The sequence below is a fragment of the Adiantum capillus-veneris genome, chromosome 15, assembly GCF_014529385.1.
Source record: "Adiantum capillus-veneris isolate H3 chromosome 15, ASM1452938v2, whole genome shotgun sequence".
Classification (NCBI taxonomy): Eukaryota; Viridiplantae; Streptophyta; class Polypodiopsida; order Polypodiales; family Pteridaceae; genus Adiantum; species Adiantum capillus-veneris.
The window spans coordinates 14,427,842-14,440,499 of NC_140945.1; the positions used below are offsets into that span (position 1 = coordinate 14,427,842).

Below are 12,658 nucleotides of genomic sequence, written 5' to 3' on the forward strand. Positions count from 1 at the left end.
TCTTGACCTTCGAGGCCTCTGTAAAATTCCCTCCCGCATAAGCTGTATCAAACTGCTGGAGGAAAGTGAGTGCCTTTGTCTTATCCTCGAAACCACTAAAGGTACTGAACTTTACCGCTGCACCACCTTCTTTGTAAGCCTTCGGCTTCTCTAGTGCCCCCAAGTTGTCATACGGGATGGTCTGCAACATGGGCACTGTACTAGGCATGATCGGCACGTGTTGGCCATTCACATTTTGCATCAGAGGTGCGATATCTAGCTGCTGTCCAGAAAAACCAGCCATGCCAAAATGAGCCTGTGGCACCCCAAACTGGCCCTGGTTGCCGTGGAAACCTTGCTGCATGCCGATAGTACCATACATGGGGTTTGGCATGATGCCTTGCATACCCCCGAACACTGTTCCTGGCATGTACGGCTGACTTCCAAGCGCATAACCAGCCATACTTTGGAACACTGATCCACCCCCGAAATACCCAGGATGTACCGTGGGTGGTGGAAAAATTGAGTGCATAGCCTGGTATCCAGCTCCCTGTCCATTCAAGACAGCATGCTGGCTCTGAAAGGTGGCGGTCTGAACTGGCATAACCTGTGGAATAGGCGTTCTAGCCACCTGATCAAGCACGGGAGGAACCTGCTTTGGAGCCCCCGACTCCGCAACATGCGAGTGTTCCCTTTCCTCCTGCGCATCATGAAGTACCTGGGCTTGAGCTTCAACAAGCTCCGTACGCGGCGTAGGTTGCCTATTTTGATGTTGCACTAGTGGCGCTTGCAAGAATTCCATAAACCTCGGATTCTGCACCAGCTGCGAAAAGACATTCACCGCGGCAACTAACTGAGTCTTAAACGCATCATCCTCAAGTTGCCCTGTCATAAAGCCCTGTACTACTGGAGGGACATTCACGTTGACAGGAGGTACAGACTGACGTGGCCGTGAGCTCTCGCCAATCTCAAAAACCATAGGAATCTCCTACCTGTCCTTTGGAGAGGAACTGTGACGCCCTCGTTCGGGGCGTCGCTGAAACGGGGCCGCGCCGGCTCACCTGCGATGCAAACGGGACCTGCAGGTAAGCAAACGCACATACAAGAACGCAACTTGAAAACTGAACGCAAGAGGGACACGAGAATGAGGGACGCGAACGAATGATCAATATCATAAAAGAGTGTCGAATACAAGGGACGCGAGTAATCACTGGAAAACGGGGCTGGAAAGTTGGGGGAAGTGGCACATACTTCCCTTATATACTCCCCCGGGTTGAGAGAGCTTGACGCCCACGTCATGCCGGGGTTTTGAGGCGTGCCGATACAAAATTTGTTGCCGAGGTTGAGGGGTGGATATTTACAAAGATGAGAGTTTGTTGTTGTTCCAAAATGTCTAGCTACCTAGGGTGGTGCTATTTACAAGGGGGTTGAGGACTATTCTATGTGGTGTCATGTTGATCGATGTCCTCCTCTTCAGTGGGCATGTTGTAGAATCGGAGCACAAGGGGTCGTCCGAGACGGAGCATGATTTCTTCAGGTACCCAAGTGCATTCCGTCATGGGTCGGTTGCGCCACTTGACATAGAATAGTTGTCCCCGGCGCCCAAAGCGCGACTTTAGGATGGCCTCCGGCTCATTGGGCGGGCCATCCTTTACATATTCGGGGACATTCCGACCATAGGTGCTATCCGGTGCAAACCTCTTGAGGAGACTTACATGGAAAGCGTTGTGGATGTTGATTTGTGGGGGTAGCTCCAGCTTGTAGGTGATGTCGTTGTAGCTCTTGAGCACCTTGTATGGCCTGTAGAATCGGTGGTTGAACTTCGGGGAGAGGCCTTGAGGGAGGTTGATATTTTGGGAGCTTACCAATACCAAGTCACCTTCTTGGAACAGCTCGGCCGGTCTTCTCTTTTGGTTGGCGTATTTGGCTATGCGTACCTTGCTTTGCTCGAGACTCTTCTTTGCGCGTTGCATGCGTGTTTGCCATTGCTGCAAAAACTCTTCACATTCCAGATCCTGGGCATGCACGTCGCCGGTTGCCAGTGCAAGAGGGGTGATGACTTCTTTACCTGTGGAGAGCTCGAAGGGGGTGTAGCCAGTGCTGCTATGGATGGAGTTGTTGTAGTGGAATTCCATGATGTCCATGTATTCGGACCAGTCCTTTTGATCTGCTTTGACGTAGTTGCGGATGTAGTCTTCAATGCCTTGGTTGACTCTTTCTGTTTGGCCATCGGTTTCTGGGTGGTAGGCGGAGGAGAAGCGGAGCTGGGTTCCTAGCAGCTTGAAGAGCTCGCGCCAGAGGTCGCTGAGGAAGCGGGTGTCGCGATCAGACACTAAGGCTAAGGGGAGGCCGTGGTATTTGAATACTTTGGCGAAGAAGTGTTTGGCTACTTAGTAGGCTGTGACGGGAGGCTTTGCAGGTATGAAGTGAGCTTGCTTGGTGAAGTAGTCGACGACCACGATGATGGTGGTGTGGCCGTGGGAGGGGGGGAGGTCGACGATGAAGTCCATACTTACCATGTCCCAAGGCCGGGAGGGTGTTGGCATTGGGTGGAGGAGGCCAGCAGGCTTGACTCTTTGGGCTTTGACCAGTTGGCAGGTTGGGCAGGTACGCACGTAGTCGATTACATCGTCCTTCATTTTTGGCCACATGTAGTGTTGATGGAGTTTGTCATAAGACCTCTTCTGGCCCCCATGTCCAGCTAGCTTGCAGTCATGAGCCTCCCACATGAGGTCTTTCTTTAACTCTGGGTCATTGGGGATGTAGATTTTTCCATGTGCGTAGAAGAGGTTATCTTTGACTTCAAAAAGACCCACTGCCGCTCTCCCAGAGATGTGGTCGTTGAGCATGCGGAGAACAGCAGGATCAGCTTTTTGTGCGTCGAGGATCCGTTGGCGTAAAGTGCTGGTTGCTGTGGAGATAGCCGTGAGGGTGGGCATTCGGCTGAGAGCATCTGGCATGACATTTGTAGTACCTGGTTTGTGTATGATGTCGATGTCGTATTCTGCGAGAGTATCTTGCCATCTAGCTTGCTTGGGGGTGAGTTTGGGTTGTGTCTGGAAGTACTTGAGGGAGATGTTGTCAGTGTATACCTTGGTGTGTTTGTCTTGGACATAGTGTCGCCACTTTCGGAGGCAGTGGACGACAGCGAGCATTTCCTTCTCATGGGTGGTCCATCTGGTCTCCACATCTGTGAACTTGTGGGACTCGTAGGTGATGGGTTGATGTTCTTGCATGAGGACACCGCCAATGGCACCATCGGAGGCATCGGTGTGGACTTCAAAAGGTTTGGTGAAGTCGGGTAGTCGAAGGACAGGGGTACTGCACATGGCTATCTTCAGGTTCTCAAAGGCTTCTTCTTCTTTAGAGGTCCACTGAAAGGGTTTGTGGCCTTTGGTTATCTCTGTCAGTGGCGCCGCAATCTTGCTGAAGTCGCGGATGAAGCGGCGGGTGTACTGACAGAAACCCACGAACTCTCGGACTTCTTTGATGGATGTCAGTGGGGCCCACTTGATGACAGCATCGACTTTCTTGAGGTCCACCATAATTCCTTCGGACGTGACAATGAAGCCAAGGAACTCGATCTTCCGGACAGCGAACTCACACTTCTCCAGCTTGGCATAAAGTTGTTGTTCCCGGAGGCGCTGGAGTACTGCCGCGACATGCTTCTGGTGCTCTTCTAAGGTTTTGCTGTAAATGAGCAGATCATAGATGTAAGTGATGAGGTAGTCGTCAATCATGTCGCGGAAACTGTTATGGATGATTCTGCAGAAAGTACCCGGACCGCCGGTGAGACCGAACCCTAAGACCATCCATTCCCAGGAGCCGTAGCGGGTGCGGAAGGCAGTCTTCAGGATGTCTTTAGAGGCGATGCGGACTTGGTGGTAGCCTGATCGGAGGTCGATGCGAGTAAAGTATTGGGCACCCTGTAGTCTATCCAGCAGATCTTCCATGAGGGGGACTGCGTACCTGTTCTTGATAGTGATCTTGTTCAGGGCCCGGTAATCCACGCAGAGTCGCATCGAACCGTCTTTCTTCTTGACGAACAAGACTGGGGCGCCAAAAGGGGAGCTGCTTGGTCGGATGAACCCTTGGTCTTCTAACTCTTGGAGTTGCTTCTTGAGCTCTTTGAGCTCGGTGTCGTTCATGCGGTAGGGGGCCTTTGCCGGGGGTGTGCTTCCTGGGATGAGGTCAATTTCATGTTGAATTTGCCGAGGGGGGGGTAGGCCAAGGGGGAGTTCTGGGGGCATGACATCCTTGTACTTCTGGAGGATGGGGGTAAGGGAGGGGTCGCCCACTTTGGCTTGCTCGATGGTGATGGAGTTGAGCCTTGCTGTGGGTTGCTCCTTTGCTTGCATGATGCAGAGATGAACCTGAGCTCCTTTCTTGAGAAGCACTCTCTGATTGCTTGGACCACTCATGAGGTTTGAGTTTGGGGGACGAGTATTCTGGGAGTTTCTGTTTTCCTTTCATCGCTGCTAACTGTGCAGGGTCTTGGCGGTTGATGGTAGGGACTTTGGATTGCGTATGCGCCTGACGGGTGAATGCTTGCTTCGTTGTGAGTCTGGCGCCTTGCACTGTCACTGCTTTGCCTTGATTATTTAGCAGTAACTGATCCACCTTCATGCCGAGGAGTGCAATGAGATACTTGTCGTTGAAGGACAGACCAATGATGGCCTCAAAGTCGTCCATTGGGACCACTATGAAGTCAAGGCGACATGTGAATTCACCCATCTCGACCCTCACTTGACGTGCTACCTTTACGTTGTTATCCTTTCCTTGGGCAAATTTGACGGTCGTTTCATTGACAGTGGTGAGGCGTAGGCCCAGGCGAGCGGCACACTGAGGGGATAGGAAATTGTGTGTAGCGCCTGAGTCTACCATGATCCATTGTTGATGGGTCCCAATCGTTGTCTGGACATACAAGTTCTGAATGTCCGTGATTGATGCTGCCATGCATTGAGGGTGGAGGGCTACGGCTCCAATCCGAAGTTGTTGGTCAGCACTAGCGTCAGCCGTTTCTTCGATTCTTCGTTGGGGGGGGGAGGGTGGTTCTTCGATTTGTATGGTGTTGGCTCTGCCATATGATGTTGAGGTGTAATTGCGCTTGCGTACACAAGCGTAGTAGGGACCATGATCCTTCTTGCAGTCGTTGCACCACACGCGGTCAGGGAACAGGTTGTTATTATTGCCGTTGTAGTTCTGGGAGGCAAAACTGTTGGGTGTGGGATTGTAGGAGTTGCTTGCAAAAACGCTGCGTGGGACTAAGGCGCCATTTCCGCGGCCTAGTCCCGGGTTGAGATTGGGCGGTGGGGGGCGAGTAACATTGCTTCTGTTATTCTGTACAAATCCGCGACCTTGCCCGACGGGTGGGTTAGGCCAGTGGTTGGGTGCAAAATTGTTGGGACGGTTGTTTGGAGGCAAACCTGGTGTGGTGTTTGTGTCACGGAGCTTTTCTGCCATGTTGGCGGCCACTTCCCAGGTGTTGGGACTCTGTTTCTCTACCTCTCGGCGGGCCCAGTGCTTAAGGCCGTACAGGAAACCATGCAGCCTGTCTGCTGTGTGCATCAATGGGAGTTGGAGCATGAGTCGCCGGTACTTGACAATGTAGTATGATATGTGGCCGTCTTGGTGTAGATCGCGCCACGAATCCCTGACTTTGTTGCCCTCATTTTCTGGGACAAAATAGCTTAGCATGTCTTTTTGTAGATCCTCCCAGTTCTCCCAATGCTTTGATTGCTGTTCAGTGAGGAACCAGACATAGGCGTCGTCGGCCAGAAAGGTTTTGGCCACTTGCACATATCTGCGTCTGCCTATGCTGTTCCACTGCATGTAGTCTTCGACCTCGCTGAACCACTTGTTGAGTGCCAGTGAGGAGCGGTTGCCTTTGTATTTCTCTGGGGGACTGGGTTTGAATTTTCCCAGTCTGTTTTCGTCTTCTAGATGTCGGTCCGGGCTGTAGTAGCGTCTTTCACTTTGATCATCCTGATCATCTTCATCTTCGAGTCGTGTTCGTCTTTGGGTGTTACGCCGCGTGTTGACATTGCTGGGACCTGGTTGGTCTTCGTATCGTTGGCCTAGCTGTGTTTGAATCAAATCACCCAGGTTAGCCGACATCAGGTTGATTTGTTGTTCCACGGAGGCCATGATGCGGGCCTCGAGTCTTCTTTCTATTGTGTCTTGTGCATCTTGTCGTGTCTTTGTTTCTTTCTTCTTCTTCTTATTTAGATCAAGCTCGGTTCTGTAGCCGTCATCATATTCTTGATCTCCAACCATTCCTGTATTTTTGTGGCCGAAACCGAAAAGAAAAAACTCAAAAATGTCGAAAACTGACAAACTGTGCGAAAACGGCTTGAAAACGTTGAAAAACTATGAAACAATGCGAAACTAGGTCCAAAACGGCGAAAACTGCGAAAAACTGCTCAAAAACGGTGAAAACCGGTCCCAAACGGTGTAAGACGGGGCAAAACGAGGTAAAACGCTAAAAAACGGGGCAAGAATGCGAAGAACGCGGTGAAAACGGGGCGAAACGCGGTTCAAACGAGACAAAACGGTGAAAAACTGTGAGGAACGTGGAGAAAATGCGCGGAACGGGGCAAAACGGGGCAATCACGCAAGGAACGTGGTGAAACGGGGCAAAACGGGGCCACACGGGCCGAGAACGCGGAGCAAACGTGGAAAAACGAGGCAGAACGGGCCGAAAACGTGGTGGACAGCCACGGGCCGTGGGCCCACGCAAGAGGGACACGAGAATGAGGGACGCGAACGAATGATCAATATCATAAAAGAGTGCCGAATACAAGGGACGCGAGTAATCACTGGAAAACGGGGCTGGAAAGTTGGGGGAAGTGGCACATACTTCCCTTATAGGAACCCTCTTCCATAATTCCCTTCCCCATGTCGGCCATAGTGTAATCCCCGCGTTCTTGCACTGTGCGTCTTTACCCTGAACAATCCAGGCTCACTCTTTAAGGAAAAAGTGATTGATGTCCCGGCAATGGAACCATGAAACCGGCCCGTAGGGCGGTAGGCGTTGGCTTTCACCCGAAATTCTTTACTTTATACACACACACAGAGCACTTTGCAAAGAGAACCTGTAATGGGAATTAACACTTAATCACACACACACCTCGGAAGCTAGAATGCTCCGAGCAGACGCCGACAACCTGTAGGCCCCAAAATTGGCGCCCCTTTCGGTATTTCTTTATTCTTTAGGAGGGGAAATTACAAGGTAAGGTCCTCGGAATCCTTCACGTGTATCCACCTAGATACCATTTGATTTGGCCAAATTTCGGCAGCATAACAGCCCCAAAACTTGCGCGAAACCAATTCCCCTGCTGGAACTCGCTTGCACTGTCATATACCCTCTGATTCCTGTCCAAAAACAGTAAATTCAGCACGCTGTATTTACTGGTTTTTGCCCTGTTTTCAGCCCCAAACAGTCCCCTGACTGTCCTTTGCCAGTGGGGCACGATTCCCAATGATCCTGGCGTCCGTACGGCTGAAAAACAGTGAATTTACAGCGCATACACAGCGCTGATTTTGCACCTGTACGGTGAGGTTATGACCCTCACCAGTGCCTGCTTTGGAGCAGCAGTTAGCTACCCCTGTTCCTGCTCAAGGAGGCTCTTGCCTCAGCACAAAAGCATGAACCCACACAACTGTACATCAATCAAATGAGTAGCCCTCTTGTGGGACATCACATAATTGCACGTAGGGGAGAGAGAGAGCAGTGTGTAGTGTGCAGGGCATCACTCCTAGCACCACACTGTACATGAGAGGGAAAGGAAGCACTCCATAGCTCTTAACCTGTGACAAAAGCTGAAATGAGGCCTCTCCCAGCATAAAAATCAGCGCCCATTTTTCTGCAAGAGGAAAGTTCACCAAAATGTGACACTTGGCGCATTTTCAAGCATTTTCCCGTTTCGGGTTCGCCGCTTAAAAATATCCCAACCGACGCGTCAGTTGACTTCGCGGCAGAGTTATAAAGTGTTCCCCTAGTCATACCGGAGGTAATGACGCGAACACATTTTACGGCCCAAAATAGCAGTTCCCTAAATTTTAGGAGATGCTTCCGTTGGGCTCCCACTGGTCTTCTGACCATCTATCCTCATTGGAGCCGCATCCAAAAGTGCAATGTGGCCCAACTGTCGGATACTTTTTGTTGGTAGTCCCACCTTGACTTTACGCCTTAATTGAGTTCACTTCCTAGTATCCACCAACTTGCTAAGTGCGACGGGGGGGACCTATTGATCTTGCTCTGAGCCTAGACATCCTCTTACCATACGAATTCCAGTGCCGACCACTTCCCGCCTGCGGGTGAATCTACCGTTCACATTGGCCATACAATGTTCGACCGTTTGCTACTTCAAAAAGAGGGTCTCAAAACAAATAAAATAAACCCCATTGGAAAGAAACCAACAACCAAGGTTAGCAGTTGCCACATCTCTGTGACATGGTTAATAACTGCCACGTCTTCGTGACACATATACCCAAATTGACAAAGAGTTTGGACAGCTGAATAATTTGGGTTACACTACCATATTTGCTCATGGTTCTTGGATTATCAAGAAGAGAAATCTGGTCATGCTTTAAAGGCCAGAAATCTAGCTCATTGTACTCACTTTATGTCTCTTCCGTGAAAGAGAATTCTATTTGTGTGGTCGAGCTGTCGTCTAGAGAGTTGTGGCATAGCCGGCTAGGTCATATGAGTCGGAAGGGAATGAAAGTCTTGCAGTGTTCTGGATATATCCCTGTGTTAGATTACTCTAACTTCTCTTTATGTGAGCATTGCATCTATGGCAAACAGACTATGTTGACATCAGCGCCCTTGGATAAGGAGTTAGTGAGTCCTCTAGATCTCGTTCGTAGCAACTTGTGCGGACCTATGCCAATCAAGTTTCTAGGGGGAGCATTATACTTCCTAACAAGAGAAATCTGGTCATGCTTAAAGGCCAGAAATCTGGCTCATTGTACTCACTTTATATCTCTTCCGTAAAAGAGAATTCTATTTGTGTAGTCGAGCTGCCGTCTAGAGAGTTGTGGCATAGCCGGCTAGGTCACATTGGTCAAAAGGGAATGAAAGTCTCGTAGCGTTCTGGATATATCCCTGTGTTAGATTACTCTAACTTCTCTTTATGTGAGCATTGCATCTATGGCAAACAGACTAGGTTGACATCAGCGCCCTTGGACAAGGAGTTAGGGAGTCCTCTAGATCTCGTTCATAGCAACTTGTACGGACCTATGCCAGTCAAGTCTCTAGGGGGAGCGTTATACTTCTTGACATTCATAGATGACTGAAACCGAGCCATAAGACAGTGGACTTGGACTTTCACTAGAAACTTTACTTTAATACGCAGAGAAACTTTGCAAATAAAAACCAGTAAATACAGCGAGCTGTAATTGCTGTTTTTGGGCTAAAATCATAGGGTTTAAGTCTTTGGAAGTGAGTTCCAGCAAGGAGATTTGTTAAGGGCGAGTGGGGACATTATGCTGCCGAAATTTTGCCAGAACAGGTGAGATCTAGTTGGATACAGGTGAAGATCCTCAGGGCTCTAGTTTTGTAACTTTACCCTCTAAAGGAATAAAGAAATACCGAAAGGGGCGTCAGTTTTTGGGGCCTAAAGGTAGTCGGCGTTTGCTCGGAGCATTCTAGCTTCCGAGCTGTGTGTACTTTGAAGTGTTAATTCCCATTACACGTTTCTTCTGCAAGGTTTCTCTGTGTGTTAAAGCTTAAAGTAAAGTTTCGACTGAGTCGGTCTTCTTTAAATGTGTACTACATTTGGGCTCGCTGCTGCTCGCCATCCACCTACACGCCCCCGCTCCCCCCCCCCCCCCCCCCCCGGTCACCAGCCTCTCGCCCTCTGCGCCCGCCCTCAGTCCTGCCTCTCTTAAATACAGGCACCAGTAGCCAGAAAGATATGGAATGGAGATAGAGGCAGGATTCAGTGATGAGAGAAGGAAAAGGGGTGGTACACTTACAACAAGAAGATCTGAGGGACACAATGGAGGTGAAAGCATGAGTTTAAAGGAAAAAGAAAACGCGACATGCACTTCGGGTGAGTATGTGAAGCTTAAAAGAGGGCAAGTGGTGAGTATGTGGCACAGCAAACACAGGTTTGGCCACCAGGGCCTTATTTTGGCAGACCAGACAGGTAAAATGCTAGTGGGTCTACATCTCTATACTTCACTTGCGGTTCTCTATTCGCAGGCAAGTCTGGCAATCAGCCCCCTACCTCCACCCATCAGATAACCCTCATCATATAAATTCTTTTGAAATGACACTAATCCTTTCATGGAAACCCTCATCATACTGTTTTCTATTACATCATGTAAGATTCTTGAGACACTGAGGGAATGACAAACAGCTCACAGCAAAACTTTGTTTTCCACCCTCATACCCACGCAATGGCAAACCTTACGAAAGTCACAGAATTGTACGCAAAAGAAAGGGGGAAAAGAAAGGGGGAGTGGAGGGAAAGCGGCACCTTCTGTTCGGAAGGAGGAGTTTCGTCCGGGATGCACGAAACTTGGTCATGGAGCGCAGTGGATGTGGATCCTCCATCACGGAGTTGATGTCTGGTGATGGGCGACGTGGGGGCAGAGGCCTGTGAAGCTGTGTCCTTTGCGGAACATCTGATGACCAACAAGGGGCGCGGTCCATTGAACCGTAGGAGCCCAAAAGAAGGGGAGCTTCCGAGAATGATGAGACCACCACCATAACAGGAAATGGGAGCGCCTTTTAGCGCGGTTCCTGCCATAAGGTCTGCTCTTTCTCGCTCTCTCTGTTCTCCCTCTCAACGACCCTGAGCTGCTTGATTGAGCTCGCTACTACAGACTTCCACGTGTTGCTCGGAGAGAGTTCAGATTAAACACAAATAAACGATGTTGGCCTTGTTGACTAGGCCTAGAAAGGGACTAAGAGCCCCGTTCCGCTATGCATTAAGGGCATTAGTGAGATTTAATAAAATTGTAATTGTAATATTTCGGGTCATACAATAATAATATTATGATATTAGTAATATACAAGGGACAAGACCCTAGAAAACAGTAGTGGTGCTGAACGTTTGACTTTCTTTTTATTAAGGAGTCACTACCATGATTAACCAATGAGAAGTCAGGACTAAAAGCTCTCAAATATTAAAAGAGCCCACGTTCTCTTTTGCTTTTGTCTAAGTTTGTTCTCACAAAAATTTAATGGGTAACAGTTAATTTTGCTAAAATCTTAAGAACATAGGGGGACTCGGCTCTAACCAAGGTATTTCTTTATCTAAGGCAGCGCATCATTCCTCCTCATAGCCGATCATGTAGCTAATTTGGGCTGGTATGAGACATTGGTTAAATACCTTAAGGGCCCCTAAAAGGAACCTTCACAGGGCGTATGGGGGAGCCCTCTAACACCAACACTTAATCTTAAGAACATAGGGAGACTCAGCTCTAACTAAGGTATCTCTTTATCTTTATTATATATAATTAAAATAAGGTAGAGGGGTTGTGTTATGGCACTAATTAAAACATACTAAGCTATTGAAAACCATATAGTGCATGGACTACAAAATTCCATCCAGAAGTACGTTGGAGAGTTGGCATTGTGTCTGTCCAAAAATTAGAGAAACGAAAGTTGTGCCCAGCCCCATAGTCTAGTGTGCAATCTACCCTACTACATAGGCATGGGAAGTAAAAGAAAAATATCAAACCAAATAGCCACACCAAATTGGTGTTGTGCTCTTTGCTTTGTAAATTTTATGGCAAAAGTGTTTGTTTTGTTGTAGCACACAAGGAAAGAGACCAAAAAATGCAACAAAAAATAGAAAAGTTAAATTAAACAATTAGTGTAATGGTAAAATGATAACAGATTGGTTCTCTCTCTCTCTCTCTCTCTCTCTCTCTCTCTCTCTCTCTCTCTCTCTCCATATGTGTATGTGTAGGTCATGTCACTTAATGAGGTAGCTTCATCGTTTATCTTATCAAAAGAGTACAATGAGAGGGAGAAGGAAGAGAAACATGGCTTTTCTTCTTTTTCTATGTCCTCCACTACTAGCGACCCTTTAGCCTATCAACGCAAAAAGGGAGACACTTTTTTAGACTTTCTCGCGATGTTGATATGCACGTCGAAAATATCAATGCAAATACCGACAGTGGTATCAACGGTCAGTGAGGGCAAAAAAAATTGTGGAGTAGGCCACGAGCCCATTTTGAGCTATTCGTGATAAGAGGTAAATCCACCCTCCCCCCTTTTGTTGTGGGTAAGCTTCACCTCTCTCCCTCTCTCTCTCACTCTCTCTGTGTGTACATAAAAAGACACACACACACACTTACACATAGACATTGTAGATCTAGCATACACATAACCTAATACAAGCATGTACGTACAACAAATTCAAAGAAATTTAGAAAGAAAAAATATATAATTAATTATTAGATCAAAAAATAATTAAAATATGAAAGATTTCAACTTTTTTGTTAATTAATTCTTATTGTTTTTTTATATCAATGTGATATTGAAGTCTTCATTTAAATTTAAATTATAATTTCCAAATATATGAATATTTTATCTTTAAAATGTAAGATTGGAATTTTATTTTGTTATCAACTTGTAAATTCAAAGAGTGAATTTAAATTAGGGTTTATATTTTTGAATTCAAATTTAAGTAATTGATTCACATTTTTAAATTTCATT

At 47.8% G+C, this 12,658-nt stretch overlaps 1 protein-coding gene across 1 annotated transcript in view; it reads right to left on the reverse strand.

Moving 5' to 3' along the window:
- The window catches only part of ABCD2 (ABC transporter family protein), a 72,579-nt gene extending 61,733 nt beyond the window's left edge, over nucleotides 1-10,846 (reverse strand). The window contains exon 1 of the mRNA XM_086530083.1: nucleotides 10,467-10,846. Within this exon, the coding sequence (XP_086386209.1) occupies nucleotides 10,467-10,739 (273 nt within the window). The 5' untranslated portion in view covers nucleotides 10,740-10,846. The remainder of the gene's footprint in view (nucleotides 1-10,466) is intronic.
- Nucleotides 10,847-12,658: the final 1,812 nt, after the last annotated feature.